General features: G+C 42.9%; 1 protein-coding gene across 1 annotated transcript in view; it reads right to left on the reverse strand.

The window, feature by feature from the left end:
• Positions 1 to 18,552, reverse strand: part of LOC121623720 (cadherin-20-like) — a 76,822-nt gene that overhangs the window by 6,004 nt on the left and 52,266 nt on the right. Inside the window, exons 2-8 of the mRNA XM_041961134.1 lie at positions 18,091 to 18,394; positions 14,152 to 14,446; positions 13,618 to 13,737; positions 10,949 to 11,116; positions 8,888 to 9,075; positions 7,925 to 8,178; positions 2,847 to 2,983 (exon numbers count right to left, since the gene is read on the reverse strand). Coding sequence (XP_041817068.1) covers positions 2,847 to 2,983; positions 7,925 to 8,178; positions 8,888 to 9,075; positions 10,949 to 11,116; positions 13,618 to 13,737; positions 14,152 to 14,446; positions 18,091 to 18,309 — 1,381 coding nt within the window. The 5' untranslated portion in view covers positions 18,310 to 18,394. The remainder of the gene's footprint in view (positions 1 to 2,846; positions 2,984 to 7,924; positions 8,179 to 8,887; positions 9,076 to 10,948; positions 11,117 to 13,617; positions 13,738 to 14,151; positions 14,447 to 18,090; positions 18,395 to 18,552) is intronic.

An 18,552-nucleotide genomic window follows, 5' to 3' on the forward strand; every position in this document is an offset into this window, starting at 1 on the left:
AATCAGCGGTGTGAAAATATAGTAGAGTTAAAGTACTGTACGAAGCAGCTCAGTCAGAATGTGAATATTGATTGAAACAAATGAGAGTTTTGTTCTGAACGATCTTCCACAGAGAATGTGAGAAGGATGAGAGACGAGAGTTTCACTGAAGACATCTGGATAGGTGTAGATAATAAAATTAATGATGGCTGAATTCCAGTTTGCTGCTTTGGTTTCAGGGTCCTGGTAGTGTTCAAGCTGGATCACTGACATGAGTGGAACAGAACCACGGTTAATGTTATTAATAACGCCTTTGATTTACCTGCTGCGACCAGTCACAATGTCAGCTATGAAAATGCCCTTTTAAATGTGAGAGAATTATGACAATTCTGTAATAAAATTATAACGTAATCCTCACTATGATTTTTTGCATATCCTAATATTAATATTTTGATATCATATCAAGTCTTTCAAAATTAAGAGTCGTAATATCAAGACTTTTTATATATAATCACTACTCATATTATATGATATATATCTCAAAATCATTAGGTAGTTTTGTCATTATAATTACAAGATTACAAATGCATGATAAAGTCAATTTTTTTTTGTGAATACAATGCACTTTTGTAATACCGTAATATAATGAGCTGTAAAAGTAGGACTAAATAATTTCTCAAAAAATTAAATCATTCTCACAGTATTAGGAAATACTTCGAAATTTCTACTTCAAGTCAGAATATAATGACATTTTTATACTTATTACTACGACTTTTCTTGTAAACTTGTAACCTTTAATATTGTGAGATCTGACATTTTCCTCCCACAGCGTTGCTGACAAACGGCATACAGTCACAGGATCACTTGGCTTAAATGCAGTTCAAAGTGCTTTATCGTGGATATGAAAAGTAAAAGTAAGACAAAGTTACTTCTAAAAATCAATCAGCTTTATTCTGTTGCAGCTAGTTTCCCTCCTCCTCCTCACTGTTTCTGTCACTTGTCTCTCCATCCCCTCCTCCCTCTGTCCTCTCTCACCCTCACTGTCTCTGTCATATCCTTAATTAGCCACCATGAGAAAAAGTTATTTAATTACTCATTAATTCAATTACCATCTCCTTTTATGTGTATCTACCAAACAAAGAGAGAAACAGACAAACAAAGCAAAGGGAGGGGGATGAAGGTGACTTTCAGTGCCACCAGCTGTGTGCACATCTGCGGGGCATCTCCTGCTCTACATTACGCAACTCTGCAGGAGTTGTTTTCCAAAATCACTGCTCCTGTATTTGTGGGAATATATAAAACCATCTGTTTTTTTCTTGGCTCTTTTCCTCCATGACTGTCCTTCTTATCAAGTCACTTTTGTGTCTGACTTTAGTCTGTAAAGGCAAACTGAAATATTATTTTAAATTTGAGGACAGCTATATTTATATTTTGGGTATCTATAGTCATAGTATCTTTAAATTGAGACCATTTACTGTATTTATCATTTCAAACCCTTTGCAATATCCAGATTTGCACTGGATTCCTTGTTTTGGTTGTGAAAGTGCACACTGAAAGAGCATATCCTTGTTTTCAGAAATTCATTGGCTAAAAGAAGCGCCAATCATCTGCACCATCTGATGTAATTGGCTCAATCAAGACACTTCCTGTTAATGTGTTAATTGGTCAAGTGAGGTGTCAATCAAAACATCTGACCTATTGCAACAGCCACCTTGAGACCAACATGGAGTTATAACAGAAACGCGTCTGCCGGCAAATTTGAAATGATTAAACGGTTTTCGGTGGATTATTGCAGTGTTTGGACTAAATATTTTACTGGATTGGATCGTCTGGACCTTTGCCAGCGCGACAAGACCGTTTTTGTCTGAGTGTTATCGATTATTGGATTACTGTGAGACTTCATTGGTGAGTTGCGTCGATTTTCTAATTGTTTGTCTGCTTGCTTGATGTTAGTGTCGATTGTACCTGCTGCATCAGTTGATATAAGATAATCTTAACTTTCTGAGTGTGTATGGCATGAGTTGAAAATTATACGTAGCGTTTGTTTGAACAAACTTGCGGACCATTTCACACTCTACAACCCGTCCACGGGTTCATAGGTAGAGCCGAGTGGGGAAAAATAATCGACAGCTAGCTGTGGAAGCTAGTTTGCTAGCTTGCTAGCTTCTACTGCCCCTGTGGAAATCAAACTCAGCAGCACTGGTCCTCCAAAATGTTGAATGCTGTAAAGTGAAAGTTGTCTGTCATCTAATTTAAACTGTGGATAACCAGTCCTACACCAGTTTGATGAAAATGAGGGAAAAATTTGTCAAGTTTCCTCAGATATGTGCAAAAAACAGTTTTCTCACTGAAAAATAGTCATGTAATAATCATTTCAGTTTACTGCATGAGTGGACTTCAAATTTCACCTCAACTTTAAAGCCTTTTTTCTAAAGACAGGATAAACAACCCACCAGTGTGGAAACTATTTACTAAAATCAAGCTAATTTGTCCTGATTTTAATGGAGCTTTTTGTCATCTAATCCCTTGTTTTAATACAGATACAGACTCTCATTTCTAACTATGATAACCAGAAACAGACTGAAGCAGTTTCATTGCACTGGCAGGAAAAATGTTTTTTTATGACTCATTAATAAGACTTGATAAGGTGGAGATTTAGCATGAGGAAGCCTGTGTGTGTGTGTGTGTGTGTGTGTGTGTGTGTGTGTGTGTGTGTGTGTGTGAGAGAGAGAGAGAGAGAGAGAGAGAGAGAGAGAGAGAGAGAGAGAGAGAGAGAGAGAGAGAGAGAGAGAGAGAGAGAGAGAGAGAGAGAGAGAGAGAGAGAGAGAGAGAGAGAGAGAGAGAGTGTGTGTGAGAGAGATACATACTCATCTCCATGGCAAGGACAGTGATGTTGTGCCAGCTGATCTCCTCTCGGTCCAGTGAACGCACCGTCATTAGCGACCCGGAAGTGATTTCGATGTAGAAGTACTTCTCGGGGTCACTGGACCTCTCGATGGAATACCTGGTGACACGAAATGAGACGCGCTGAATACCCGGGCACCTTTGTGTGTTTTTGGGGAGCTTGTAATCCTCTTGGGGATTGGGTGAATTGCACATACACAATTCAGCATGTGCAGCAGGTGTGTGTGTCTGTGATAAAGTGTCAGGCTGGCAGCTTCTGAAGGCACAATAAGAAGAAGAGGCTTCAGATAAGGCTTAATCAGTGTATCTGCCTCCTCTGCCATACTGACGTCGGGGATACACACACCTGCAGCATGCCGCCTGCTTTCCAAAACACTCTTCTGAGAGTGACATGCAACAGCCACACACACACACACACACATACACACACACACAGATGAGGAGGAGAAGCAGGAGGATGTAGAGCACATCCTCTTCCAGGCTGTGGAGCAGAAACCTGTTTATTTAACTGTGAGGTGTCCTGTGTTCGCACATGGACTGAATGCAGCTTCTCCCCCCTCACCTGGAAGAAGTGAAAGTGTTTGTGTGTCTGTCTGCATGAGAGCAAATCACTTCCAAGAGAAGGAAGGGATTAATGGATCAGAGAATGATCAGATCCAGTTTTTGTTTCAGGTAATTTTACGGAGTACAATCACGATCTGGGTCCTGCTGTTAAAACATGGATATTCTTCTTTTTTTGCTTTTGATTTGCGTATGTTTGTTTCTTCAGTGTTATTTAGGCAGAATTACTGAACCAAAGACACCACCTTTGTATTCTGAGGCTCAGTGCAGTGGACATTTGTCCTTCTTTTTATTATTCTTCTAAAAAAAATACACAGATGAACAGCAACTGAACTGATGAACAGCAACATTGCATTTTTTGTTTGGATGAAATAAACGTCTTTGGAGACTTGCAGTTGGCATCTATTAACAGATCATCAGCAGATTAAAGGCAAGAAATAGAGCCCTTACAAGTGATTACAGCATATATCAAAGTTTTCTGAACACAGAAGTGTTTGTTTGTCTAAAAATTAAACAATCGTCGGTGTACAGGTGAAAACGGGTGCAGTCTTTGTGCTGCTACAAAGACTGCACCCGTTTTCACCGCGATTGCTTAATTAGCCGTGTCCCTCGGTAGGATCCATTCATGCTTTTGTTTTTGTGAAATGTTGGAAAAGTGTTAAAATCCTTCACACTGTGGCTGCAACCAATAGCAAAAAAGCTATGACTACTGAGCAAATTAAAGCTGAGTTTCAATCCTGAATAAGAGAAGAACAGAGTGTTTCTCTTTAGCATTCTGAAGACTCTAGAACGTTAAGTTTTCTTGCAGCACGATGCTGTTGACGAATTCTTATACAAGAGATTGTCATCGTTCTCATCCCATATTTTGGTCTGGCACCTATATTTTTTAGATTGAATTAGCAGTTCAGTGTGCTAGAAATGTGTGGCGTTAAAACAGCGTTCAAAGCATCGTGGAATGCTAAAACACACAGTGCAAAATGACGGTGTTTTGGACTCAAGTCTGCAACAAACTGAACTGCCTTTAAATGTCTAATTAACGTATAAAAATAACTATTAATTGTTTCATAAAAGACTGGGATTGACCGATATATTACAGTCACTTTAGCTGTGTGTGTGCGTGCATGTGTGCGTGCATGTGTGCGTGTGTGTGTTCACGTCCGTAGGGTTGTTTGCAGTGTGTGTTTCGGACTGTGTGCCGTCAGGGAACAGTCGTGACTGGCACATCCATGCCTGGCAAGGATCTCCCTGAAGGATCTCTATTAATATCACTCCTCCACAGTCATGAGGAGGGGCTGCTGCTGCTGTGTGTGTGTGTGTGTGTGTGTGTGTGTGTGTGTGTGTGTGTGTGTGTGTGTGTGTGTGTGTGTGTGTGTGTGTGTGTGTGTGTGTGTGTGTGTGTGTGTGTGTGTGTGTGTGTGTGTGTGTGTGTCAGATAGCAGGTGAAAATGTGCGTGTGGTCCACGTGTTTGTGTGTGTTCAGATCTATCTGCCGGTCACGCTGCTGCCGGTAAAGGACAGAAAGATGTGAAATGGAAATGAGACAGACAGATAGACTGAAGGTCACCTGCTGCTTGTTATCTGTCATCTGATGTTGTTGCTGCTGCAGAATCTGGCCTCAGCTCTTCGCTGTCACCCTCAGCTGATTCCTCAGCTATCTGCTATTTGCGCCGTGACTCTGCTCATGCTCCAAACCGGCTTTTTGGAAAAAACCTCTCACTGATTCGCCGCCAGAATCCAGCGCCAGCTCTGGGGATTCAGATTGGAGCTTTAGCTGCATCAGTGGCTGACTAATCTGGTTCACACTCTCTTCAGGAATGAGAGAGCTGTCGGTTAATTGTCATCAGTGGAGCTCCTCGAGCATCAAAGGGTTTAGAACAGCGGCTCCCAACATGGAGGTCGTGACTATCAAAGAACTATATCACAGTACGAAATTTCAATTTAGAAGCCGTTTACTGATAAACCTGCTGGGTGGGTGTATCAGATTTTGGCTCAACTAAATGCTTGAGAATTTTTATTACTTTGATCTTTTTGCTCCTGTCTTTGTTCAGATGGCAGGCAAATCAGATTTTTTTTCCTCAGGTCAGATCTTATTTATCTTATCTTACTCACGAGTGATCAGATCGGGTTTGCGTCACTGACCTATCTGAATGGGTTGCCATGGTAACAACATCAGCATCAGTAACAACAGATGCCAGTGACACAGCTTTCCAGCGTGCAAGTGCGAGAAATGGTGACCCGTTATTGTCTCTCTCCCTCCAAACACTCATGTGTTCAAAACTTTGAGGTACTCGTACTTTATTTGAGTATTTCCGTTGTCTGCTACTTTATACTTGTACATTTCTTGGCAAATATTGTACTTTTTTTACCGCTGTGGTCTTATTAAAGCCTTATTTGCTGATTCAGATTGATGATACAAAATCTATATAATAATAAATAATAAATTATGATGTAGTATTGTAGGTTAAGGTCACTTTATTGATCCTGGGGTTCAATCACAAGGGACCCAGCAGAGTATAGAAGTAATTCAAATGAACTACAGCTGTACATGTAAATGTATCAATAAATACAACCCAGTGACATTATATACATTTGAAATGGGCCATTTCTGCATACTGTGTCCTTTTACTTTTGTCCCTTGAAGTATATTTTGATGCTAATACTTTTGTACTTTTACAAAATTCTGAATGCAGACCTTTGCTTGTATCTGAGTAATTATGCACCCGTATTTTTTTCTTTTAATTAAGTAAAAGATCTGAGGCCTTCTTCCACCACTGCTGATGTTAACCACACTGCAGCACATCTTGGCGCGTTACTGCAACCTGGTGATCAGTGGTCACAAACATATTAGGACCATTCACAGAAAACGAGGTAGCTTTCAGCGTTTGACTTTTTCAAGTGTTTCGCCTTCAAAAATCCCATGATGCAATGCTGTTAGATGGGTAAATTACAGTTATCTGACTGCCTGTCTTGGAAAATGGAAAATTTTCTGCTCATACTGATCGTTGGTTGTGTAGAGGATAGTGAATGAGGAAGGAATTTCGGATGCAGTTAACAGCAAACACACACACACACACACACACACACACACACACACACACACACACACACAGAGGCAGCCACCGAGTCGTCTACATCCATTTCCTGTGCACTACTTTTAGCCCTAATCGAGGTTGTGAAACGGACAGCTGGGACGGGGTGCAGCCTGTGCCATGTGAAACACTCATTTTCTGCCGCAGTCATTGATTCCTTCAGATGATTAATAGCCTAATTAAAGGCTTTATGTCTAATTAGTTTATGAGAGGTGCAGTCTGGACAGTAAGCCCACCACACAACATCTGTTCTGTTAGAGCACCAAACATACTCTCCAGTAATTGAGGGTCCTCAGCTTCTCATGTCTGTTTGTTGACTAATTGCTGGATGTTGAAACGTGTCAGGGTTGTTATTAATATTATTATGTTTGTCCTCCTCATCCTCGTCTCCGTCAGTATCAGCTGTCCCCCGATGGAGCTCTAAAACATGTGTTGAGGAATGGAGCCTGGGACCGTAGCCTGCTATCAGGAGTCATGTTGTGCAGCTGCCCCCTGCTGGTGATCAGTTAACATTACATCTACAAAGCCAGAAAACAGAAGTTTGATCCCACTGTCTGCCAACTCCTGGTAAACTCTGGATTAGTAGATTCAGCTAAATATACTGTTGCAGCGACCATTCATTTGCTTTTCTCACATATGCGCTTCTGGCATTACAGCCTCTCCCAGCATGCACGGGGAGAAATGCAGGACTCACTCTCATGCGCTCCAACCCACCTGACTTTTATGTGTTTTCACATATGAATTATAAGACACATTCTGCAGTTAGCTCTTATTAGAATGAAATTTAATGACGGCAGCTAAACCGGAGCCAATTTGTTTTCCTGTTATTGGTATTTTTAATTGAAGGAGTTGTCAGATCCATATGATTCTCTTAATGAAGTCTGTATTTACTTTGCCACCTTGATTTTAATTTTCTGACAACTCAAACGTGCAGCAAATCATGAATGCAGCACTGCCAGGCAGCCAACAGAGCCTAAGTCTAAGCTGCACTTGAATTCACTATAATTTGTTTTTTCCACTGCATTTCAACAAGAGAGTGCAACAACCAGTGGATGGTCGCATTGTTAACCTACTAGACTTTTGAATACAATTAATACTGATCACAAACGTAGAATTTATGATACTTTGCTGATTTAGTTTGAGGGTTCATGAAGTGAACTATCTATCTGAATAATGTGTTAAGAACTGTCTTTTGAGGTTAACTTCTTTGGTGTATTTGTGGTCTTTAATGGCCTGCAGTAAATGTGTTTCTAGTGAAGCTAAATGTGAAATATTATTCAGATTTTGATTCCTTCTTTGGAAAGCAACAGGGCAGCAGGTTGAAAACAGGAAGAGAGGTTCTGAAAGACCACGTGAAGCCATGACAGTGTTGTTTTGTTGTTTTTCCTCACCTCACAGTGTTGTTGGCAGCGTCAGGATCCCTCGCCGACACCGTCTTCACCACCGTCCCGATCTCAGCGTCCTCTGGCAGCTCGATGTAGTACGCCGGCATGTCAAACAGCGGGGGTTCGTCTACGTCCTCCACGCTCACGTGCACGATGGTGACGTCCTTGAAGGGGCCGCGGTGGCGTAAGGCAGGGTCCAGGTGGGTGTTGGCACCTTCCACTTTCAGAGTATAACTGGGTTTTTTCTCAAAGTCCAGTGGCTGTATGGTGAACGCACATAAAGGCATTACAAAGATGAAACCTTTCATAGTTTCAGAGCAGAATTCTCATTTAGTTGAACTTCAGTTATATTTCCTTCACGAAACATTTGATTCTGTGGCAGTTTGAAGTTAAGAAAGAATCTCCTGCAGAACTGTATATACAGTAAAAGTCGATATCCTGTCTCTCCATTCTGGGTAAATGAGGGCAAAGATACCCTTTTAAAGATCACCAGAAGAGATAACACGCCTAGAGAAACTGATGAAGGATGCTCGGAAACTGCAGAAAGGTGAAGAAATCGAGACAGAAGAAAGTAAAACTTAAAAGTATTGATTTTAGTGCTGAATTACCAAAAAACACTGAGAATCAAAGCTGGGTTGTGGACAGCACTTTACCAGTTATATCGTGTTTGTTCCTCTAAAAGTAGGAATTAAACTACCAGATTTTTGAAGGGGTTTGGTCATTTGCTGTATGACGATGGAGCTGAAAACTCATAAACTTAAACCTCACAAGTCACGCTAGTTCAACATATATCTAAACAACTTCAAAGAAAGATCAATTCAGGAGTGAATAATACAGAATCTGCAAATATGACTCACTAAGATACGAGTTCAGATTAGAGGAATGCTGAATATAATTACAATGATCTACTACATGGAGCTTGTAACACAAATAAAAATAGATTTAGCCTCTATAAGATTGCTGGTGTACCTTTTTCACCGTGATGATGCCAAAAAGGTTGGTGGGGTCGGTGCTGATGTCAAAGGTGTCCCTTCCATCTCCATCGATGATGCTGTACTTCATCTCAGCGTTGACCCCGATGTCCCTGTCCTTCGCCCAGATGCGACCCACCGCTGAACCCACAGGAGCTGACTCTAGGACGCTCATCTGATACAGCCCTGAGGAAATAATAAGAGTGATCGTCCTGTCATGCCTGTCCCATCTGTTTTACCTCTCTGTACCCTCTAGAGGGAGCCAAACCTCTTCCATCACCTCAACGGTGGTTTTCTCAAAATCATATCTCAGACAGCTTAAAATAAATGGCTCCATAAACGCCACACAATTGGGTTATATACTGTCTCACGGGCCGACTTCAATTTCATCTACCGTTTAACCTCAAAGAAGAGGTGACAGCTGCCCAATTTGTGGCGCTCCCTGCAGTCCAAACTGAAATGCCTGCACATTGTGCTTGACAGAGGGGAATCCCTGAAGCTCTTCACAACCAATCAAAGTTCTATCGAAGTGATGGCGCTAATTGGCGGGGGGCTAGTGATGAAAGTGCAAGTGGGCGGCGGCGGCGGGTGTTTTTCTTTGTCTAGGAGTGAACCTACCCGTCAGCCAGGAAGAGATGACCGCGGACAGTTAGACAACCCCTGACCTCGGGAAGGCGGTAATGAGAGGAGCAGAAATGGGGATAATCAAAGAGACAGCATGGGGCGACTGGTGGCTCGGGGAGTGAATGAGGGGTGGGAGGAGGAGGCCAGGGGGTAAATGGCCGGGGACTGGTGTCCAGAAGTGGACAGAGGGAGAAGGGCAGAGGGGCTAACAGCTTGCATGCTCGAGAGAAATGAGGTGGATAGATGTAGCGCCACACGTACAAAACAGTAGAACTCATGGTGTCACTTTGAATCGTTCACACGTGGCGCGCAGATGCTGCAGTCCCGTGTTTTGCTGCGTTCACGCCACAACTACTGTCCCACACGCAGACATGTGGCAGCAGCAGCACACAGCCGCGAGTCGAGCATCAACCCTGAAAGGCTGCGTGTTGTCTTTGAAATTCAGCTGAACTTCAAGGGCGTTTGAAGGCTCTGACTTGATGTTTGTGGTGGTTTCAGCAGCAAATGTCTGCGTGTAGGTTTAGAGATTTAACAAAGCAAAAAACTCAAGGTTCAGTGCACATACAGTCCAGGCTTCACTGTACTCATTATAATACCAAGGGAAGATATTTTTCTACAAAGTTGGAATGAAAACAAACTGTGACTGTACAAAATGTGTGACTTTATCTTGTAGGTTTTGGTGTAAAATGCAAATAAATCCCTTACATAAAGATAAAGCAGCCGCTTTACAAGCAGGACTTTACCTGCGTAATAATAAAACATTGACAGCACATATATGAGAATGTCCTCATGTAGACCAACATCTGAACCCTTTCCAAGCACTACAGGTGGCTTTTTTAAGATTATGAATTAATTGCAGTCACTGGCATTTGTTTTATACAAACTAGAACTGAAACAATTAGAAATTTCATCCCCAACTATTCATCATCAGTCAGTCCTTGAAGTCATTTTTTCAAGCAAAAATGACAAAACTTCAGTGGTTTCAGCTCCTCTAACAGGAGGATTCGCTGCTGCTTTTTAACATTGTCAACCGAGCATCTTTGGATTTTTGACTATTTGTTGCACAGAACAAGACATTTGAAGATGTCAACTTGGACTCTCACTTTAATTGATAGTGAAAATAATCCTTATTTACTGCCCTCATGCAAACAACTGATCAGACTGTCTTAACTGATCAGATTTAGTTAATATTGAGATGCATTTTTCAGCTCCACGATGTATTCACTCACACTTTTGTATTTCAATATAGTGGCCGCACTGTTTCTCTACTGTTCAGCGAAACTTTTAAAATGTTGCTTCTTCTTCAGCTGTAAGAGTATCAGGAGGGATTAGAGGAAGGAGATGTGGGTTCAGGTAGAGCAGGAAGGAGAGTGAATCAGGAAATAAACTAGAATAAGACAGAGTGCAGTGAAGAGGGAGCGTCATCCATCCTTACTCTGGTCAAACATAGGCGGGTTGTCATTGATGTCAGTGAGCGTGATGTTGACAGTGGTGGTACCAGCCAGCCCCCCCAGCTGGCCGCCCATGTCCTTGGCCTGGATGACCACCGTGTAGTTTTCTCTGGTCTCCCGGTCCATGTCTGCCAGAGACACACGGACCACGCCTGAGGAAGGAAACCAAGACCGAGAGAGAGGGAAGAGAGAGACACGTGAGGTGAATGAAAGGTCAGCAACAGAGAACTGGTGACACAGATTAGGGTCATGTGTCCAAGCGATGGTGTCCCGGAATGTCAACGCTCCCAGAGGCTGCATGAGTGATTTATAATTAAACCTGCCATTCATTTAAAGCTCCTGGATTAAACGCAACTTCATGATTGGGCTGCAACAGAGAAAACATCTCATTCAAACTGCTTAATATAAAGATTCTCAATGTTTTTTCATGGGATTATGTAATTCTTTGCACTTATATTTCATTCTTCAACATTGGTCATATAGAAAGTCATCAACTAATGTTATGTTACCCCGCTCAAACACACTTCAACATGTGGACGAGAGGAGCTGGGAATCAAACCGCCAACCCTCAAATTAATTTTCAACCTGCTCTACAATCTGAGCTATAGGTGACCCCAGTTTCCTGTTCCAGAATAATGGCCTGGAGACTACCTGGTTAACAGCAGGATCTATTTATATGTAATTCACTTCACATGGTTCTACATGTGTTTCAAAAACAGAAGACAGAGAAAGTGTCACTGTGGCAGCAGTGTAGCAGGATGACCGTGACGTGGTAATTAAATAACACAAACTTTGGCTGAAACTGACAATAAGATGAAGGACGGTAGCCTCTCGAAGACTAAATATGTTGGTTTCCATGGTCGGACAACAGAGCAACTCACTTGATCTATAAGAAGAAACCTTGCACTAACCAAGCTATTGCAGTACAACATGCCTCAACCTGGTAAACATCCAAGGATCTCTGCTTTCAGTTCACTCTCTCTGTTGTCTGGATGCAGTTTGTACGCTATTGTCAACAGTGCATTATTGTATTACTCCAAACATCCGTACATAGACAGTTTGGCCAAATGCAGCATAATCCAACCAAGGTGAAGTGTTTAGTGCTGAAGAGTAAGAAAAGCAGTGCAAGTCACAGTGCTGAGGGTTTCAGCCATGCATGTTGAAGTTTTACATGTGTTCCCAGCAGTCAGAGCCTTGGTGCTGAGCTGGTAGTGGAGTCAGGGAGGCTGACTGATAGTTGTAAAGCCACTCGTGTTGCAGTGATGGATGAACCTACAGCAGCAGCAGCAGTCTGAGTGGCTGCTGATGGGCAGCGCAGCCTGAGAGGTTTGGCAACAGATTTCTGTGCTGACAAACAAGGAAATGAGGCAGCTGTGGTAAACAATGCCCAGCGACTCTCTGCTTTTAGGAGACTAATGGATTTTTGGAAGTGGTAGCTTGAGTTATGAAAGCTGTTACCATGTGCTGCAGTGTAGCAGTTAGACATTAACTCAAGGAGTTTTAGCTCCTTATTTACACATTTTGTGTTCTTTATTGCTACAGTACCATCTGGCTTAATTTTCCTTATATTACACTATGTGGTATGGTATGTCCAAAAGTATGTGGACACCTGAAGTATGCTGTTGCAAATCAGCCTCCACTCTCCTTTCAGTCCTTCCACCACTTGTTGGAAAAAGGCTGCAGGGATTTCAGCCATGAGAGTACCATGTGGAGATTAACTTAAGTTAGCATAAAGACTGGAAGCAGAGGGAATAAGATAGCTTAGCTATTTTCCATAGTTAAAGGTTAATTTTTTGCACAGATTAAACAAACAAGATGCACTGTGGTACTTAGTGATCTTAAGAGCTGTTTGTAGATGTAGCTTTAACAATTAGCTGTTTCCACCTGCTTCAGGTCTTTATGCTAAGCTAAGCTAATTGCCTTTCAGTTACAGGTCAGTAGGCTGCAGAGACATGACAGTGACATCAGTCTTATTATTTAACTCTCAGCAAGAAAGCAAATAAGCTTAATAATATGTTATAATGTATTTCACAATGGGATTGGTTGTTAAATGATTGGCCCAGTGAAGTATATTTTAAACCTGTGAACTTTGTCTTGCAAGTCTTGAACCACTTGATCACTTCACTGCGAGAGGCCGGCTGCCTGTTTTATTCTGGCCTCAACAGAGAAGTCACACTTGGAGCTTAGCGCATCTTTTTAGGAGTGCAAGGAGTCTGAGACACTGCAAGTCGTAACAAAAGAGCGGCGTGTTTCAGACGAGTGTTTGGTAGTCTCATAGCAACAACAGGAGCCCTGCTGAGCTTCCCACATTCAGAGCCGGTTGGTATACACAAGGGCTTAAAGTGTGGACTGCTAAAATCAGACTGGTGCAATTACAGTGCGGTGCAGTGTTAGAAACAAGGTGGGCAATTAACAGTAGCTGTCAGCCAAGTGTTTGTAAATCCTGACTGTCAGTGGTAGTTTGTCGACTTTATCAGGTCATCTGACATCATTCATACTTATAAAACATTCACATGGAGCTCATAAAATAGTTAAAGTGGCTGGTGAAGTTTGAAATCCCTCAGACTCAGTATGTGATGGATTAAAATGCTTGTTTCCCTGGTTACAGATTGAGTGTTTTAGAGGGAGTTTTGCAGCATGTGTGAAGTCGTACCAGACTTGGCATCCACAGAGAAGTAAGGCTGGCCCTCCAGGATGCTGTAGACCACACGAGCACTGTTGCCATAGGTGGGGTCGTCGGCATCTGTGGCGGTCAGCTGGATCACAGATGTTCCTGCATAAACATAGAGGTAGAGATGAGGACGAGTGGACGAAATGAGAAGAGGAAGAGGTGGATGAGGAGGAGAGAGAAAGATCAGCTACACCCATGCCATCATTTGAATCAAAGATATCGTTTTGGGTGGAGTTTTTCCATCTTTGTTTGGAGCGGCTCCAGGAATAAACTATGCTTATTTACTTCGAAGTAACCACAAAGTAGGTTTATGAATACTGAATGAAGCAGATGGAGACGAGCCTGCGAGAGCAAACGACAACGATGACTCTGCAAGGCGATTATGTATTTTGCTTTTGTTCACCACGGCTGCAAGTTCCCAGCTGCTCCCTTAAAAACAAACACCTCAAACATGCACAGACAACGGTTTAGTTTCTGTCTCCATCCATCCGTCTGCACACATATCCCCATAATCACCTATTTTGGACATTTCGGGTACAGATGCCTGGTAGGGGCCATCCAGAAACCTTGGCTCATTGTCGTTGATGTCCTGGATCTTAACGATAAACTCGGACTCCGGCTCCAGAGGCCTGTCCGTCAGGCGGTTACGGGCCTGAGCACGGAGGACGTACTGGGACTTCACCTCCCGGTCCAGCCTCTGGATGGCGTGGATGTCACCCGTGCTGTCATCGATGGTGAAGGTGGTGCCCGCGCCCTCGCCCGTCAGGATGTACTTAATTGAGCCGTCGCCTTTATCCATGTCTGAGTGGAGCTGCGGAGATGTTCACCAAGAGAAGACATCTCAAGGGGTTTGAAAGTAGCATGGGACAACTAAAAGGTTCACATCTGTTCCCAAATGGCAAGTCTCAAAAATCATGATAACAAATCCCAGAGAAAACTACATCAACACTATCAATGACATCAAGTATAACAGTGAGTTAAACCAATGTAACAGACATATGGTGCAGTGACATGTTTTTGAGGACATTTAATTAGGTCACATCCGCCAGTTTTAGAACAATGCAGCAGCACGATGGTCCTAAACACGCAGACGAGACGACTGAAGGACTTTTGGGGCCAAACAGTGGAAAGTTCTTGATCTGAGTCCATCTGAAAATATGTTGAGTATGGTTCAGGCCTGGTAGAGCATAATACCAAGTGTGTGCTGATTTCTGGAGCCGGTTAAGAGAAATGGATCCGCAATCTTCATCAATTGATTGATGATTTAAGTTATATGTCAACAATAAAACAAAACCATCTTTGGTTGCAGCGTCTTCAATCTGATATGAACGCATTTCTCTATATTATTGTCCACTAAAAGTCTTTGAACCTGTGGTAAATGAACAGTAGATGTCCATTGGTGGTGTGTGCTTGTATCCGTACCTTAATGCTGTAGCTGTAAGTGGACATCTAATCACAGCTTAGAGCCCGATTGTTGCCATGGGCCCTGCAGTGCAATCAGAAGCCTTTTGTGGCCTGTAAGTGCAAATGCCAGCCTGTTGATGTGCAATCACTCCTTACTTTGTACTTAGAGGGTCTCTGCCAGTGTGATGGAAGTACTCATCATACGCAGAGTGGGATTAAATGCCCCTATTGACGTCTGTCTTGTGTATAATCAACACACAGTGAGCACAAAACACTGGCAAAAATTACCCCGCTGACTCTAAACGTTACTCCTTTCACGATGCTCGCTTTGGCCTTCGGTCGTTTGGAGCCACTAAGTGAAATGACCACGCTGAGGTTGTCGAACTGCTAAAAGTTTGAAGCTACAGCACCCATTGTTGTTATTCTGGTGATAGTTCAGCAGCAATCTTCACAATACCTATCATTCCCCGAGCGGCAGACAATACAGCTTTTCCTATCTCTTCGGACAGTGTGCCCACCTGCATTCTCTCCTGCAAAGCGCCGCGCAGCCCAGCTCAGCCCAGAATATATTTTTTAATCAACACCCCATTGTGGGCTTCAGCCCCGTGTCTCGAGGTGATATATCTCAGCATGATGCCTTCCCTCCGCTTTATCCACCTTCTCCTGCTCTGATCCTTCCTTTCCATCCAGGCCTATGAAAAGAGGGAGTTTGACACTCAGGCTATCAATTACCTGCTCGGTCTCAGCCCCGACCCAAAGCCCAAACCTCCGACATCTCCACCACTCTGAATACTAAGCTGAGGGAAAAAGAAAAACCCTCGTGGGGGAGGAAACAGTACGTGTTTCTCCTGCTTTGTCATATCCGACAATGCCTTTTTCCCTTGAGTGGCTCTCTGGGTAGTAGCCTGGCCTGTCAGAATCACTTATTTCATTCAGCTTGGAAAAATTAGGGTGGGCGGCTTGAAAAGAATCACTGAGGAAACACTAAATGGGACAGAAGAGGAGTTAAGATGGAAGTGAAAATGCTACAGAACTGAAAGGAATATTTCATACCAGATAAGCAGATGCAGTACTATTTCTAAAGCACTGGTAGCACTCTCTCAGGACTTGTTACTCTTCTATCTGGTCGGACCATGTGACTTTTTGGAATTCAGTATTTTCCTCGGTATTCCGGAACAGTGGAGGGGAAATCGTTCCAGAGCATTAATTAGGCAGGTTTGCATCATTTCCAAAGGGAAATTTCAGATGATGAGCGGTTAGTACCGTCGTCCACAGAGTCGGCAACGGCAAATTCAGTCAAAGGTTTTGAATCAGTGTTTTTAGGATTTTGGGAAATGAAAGTCTTGACGGCACAGAGAGATCTGACATCCAAGTTCTGACAGGATGCTCTGCAGGAACAAGCATTTACATTAGACTGTTTGAACCTGGACTGTCTGTGAAGGTGTCAGACGGACCCATTCATACTGTTTTAGGGAGTCATTGCTTATTCAAGGGGGGCAGTAAGCACTGGACTGAAAACTACATTAGACATCCAATGTTGTATTCAATCGTGCTGGGAAAAAAAAGAGCAAATTAGTATTTTATCTGTATTAATTCAATTCAAAGTTCATCTAAAGCTAGAAAAGCAGACCGATTTACTGTAACAGCTATAGCACTTAGAATTAATTAACAATTTTCAAAAACAACAATTTTTTAAAAGTGGCAGTAATTTATTGATGATAATTTCCACTCATGTTAATAATGATGAACGTCTGACAGTTAAAGCTGAAAGGTATCAGCTGTCCGTTACAGTTTCACTAACTGATGCAACAAGCTACTGCTCTGCCCTGAATGTCCAAATACGTTGATCAAGGTGATAAAAATACTGACTGGATTGTGCTGAATGGTCTAACTGAAGGGTTCTGACCATTAATCATCTGTTATCTGTCAGTTAGCAACTGTGAGACTCTCCAGCTGAAATGTACTGGAATACGACAAGCGCAGGCAGCTAGCACTGGATTATTTATGTACAATACAGACTCTACATTGTGGTTTCTGTCCAACAGCAAAGTCATGAAATCTTTAGCTTTAAACGTCATAACAACGCAGAGCTGCATTTCTTTCCATAAACTGTCTGATGTTTAGCAGAGAACAGTTTAATTTGTAGTTGAGCTAACCCGCGAAGAGAAGCCGGCTAACAGCATTTATCATTTTATGTAGGACAACTGGCCACGGAGATGTCAAAGCGATGGGATGTTTTATGTTTCAAATGGGTTGTTTTTGCAGTGATGCGCTCTGGCCGAATGGCCTACGTACAACTCAAAAAGCTTCACCAAAGAAGAGCTTTTTGATGATGTAATAGCAATTTTCATTGCAGTTTGCAAGATTGTTGTGTCTCTGTGCTGATGATGACTGGCCTTACAACTATTGATCAAATGTTCAATTCACTTTAGCGACCGAGCGATCAAAGTGCTCCTTTGTGAGCATCCCTCTCCTGCTCTTTTCAGAGCATGTCGGTTGTGTTGCAGACGTGCCGTCCATTTCTGTGGACGGGGGCAGGCTGAGTGAGGCCTCGGTTCGAGTCAGTTAACTCAATCACTGCTTTCTGGCTCTGGTTCAAAGTGGACAGGAGCGAGGCTTAATATGGATGCGGTGCATCCAGGGATTAAATTGGGATTTTATTTATTTATTTGTTTTCAGGCATTGAAGTTTGCTCCTGCCCACCCATGATCTCCTTTTTTGCATTCATGCACTCGGCTCTGGCCTAGCAGCAGATGACCTGTAGGCTGCTGAGCTCCTCCATAGGTCTGTTCGTTTGGACTGTTTGAAAGTTGGGGTTGAGATCTCTTTGCAACACCCACACTGATGCACGTCACACACAAGTTGCTTCAGTGTAGGTGTTGCAAACACAGAGGCTCCTTACACATCAGATGCACCTTGTCGAAAGGTCATACAGGAAACTACTGCCCCCCTTCCAGCCCAGAAATCTGTGGACTTCGCATTTCTTTAGGTTCTACCTGTATGTGTGCATATGTGCATGTTCACACTGTACAGCGTGTAGCCAGCACTGACCTTTCCAATATAAAGTGGTTCCAGTCCAGTGTACTCCTCCAGGACAAAGAACTGGTTCCACACCCAGCCTCTCTTCACCCTCTGGAGTAGTGCTGAGCTGCCTGCGTTCTCCTCCTCTGCAGGCGTACCCAGGAGGCTGTGAGGCAGAAGGGTCAGCATGCCAAGGGCCACAGGAAGCAAAGTGCTGGCAACTGCTGGAAGATGCAGTCGGCCTCCCATTGTTAAACGCAGAGTAGTATTTGAAAAAAGACTGTTCCTCTCTCTTCACGTGTGCAGTTGTTCCTGGTTCTCCTTTTTCTCGCTGCTGTAAGAGGAAAAAAAGAAGACAAATGAGACCGAGACTCATGTCCCTTTCGACAGCATCATCCTTTTGTTGTGCCCCAGTCTGTGATGCGCTGTGGGAGACCTGCAGATGACACATATTCACATATTCTTTTCTCCTGCTTCCAGATAAGCCCTTCA

The sequence above is a fragment of the Chelmon rostratus genome, chromosome 20 (genome assembly GCF_017976325.1).
Source record: "Chelmon rostratus isolate fCheRos1 chromosome 20, fCheRos1.pri, whole genome shotgun sequence".
NCBI lineage: Eukaryota > Metazoa > Chordata > Actinopteri > Chaetodontiformes > Chaetodontidae > Chelmon > Chelmon rostratus.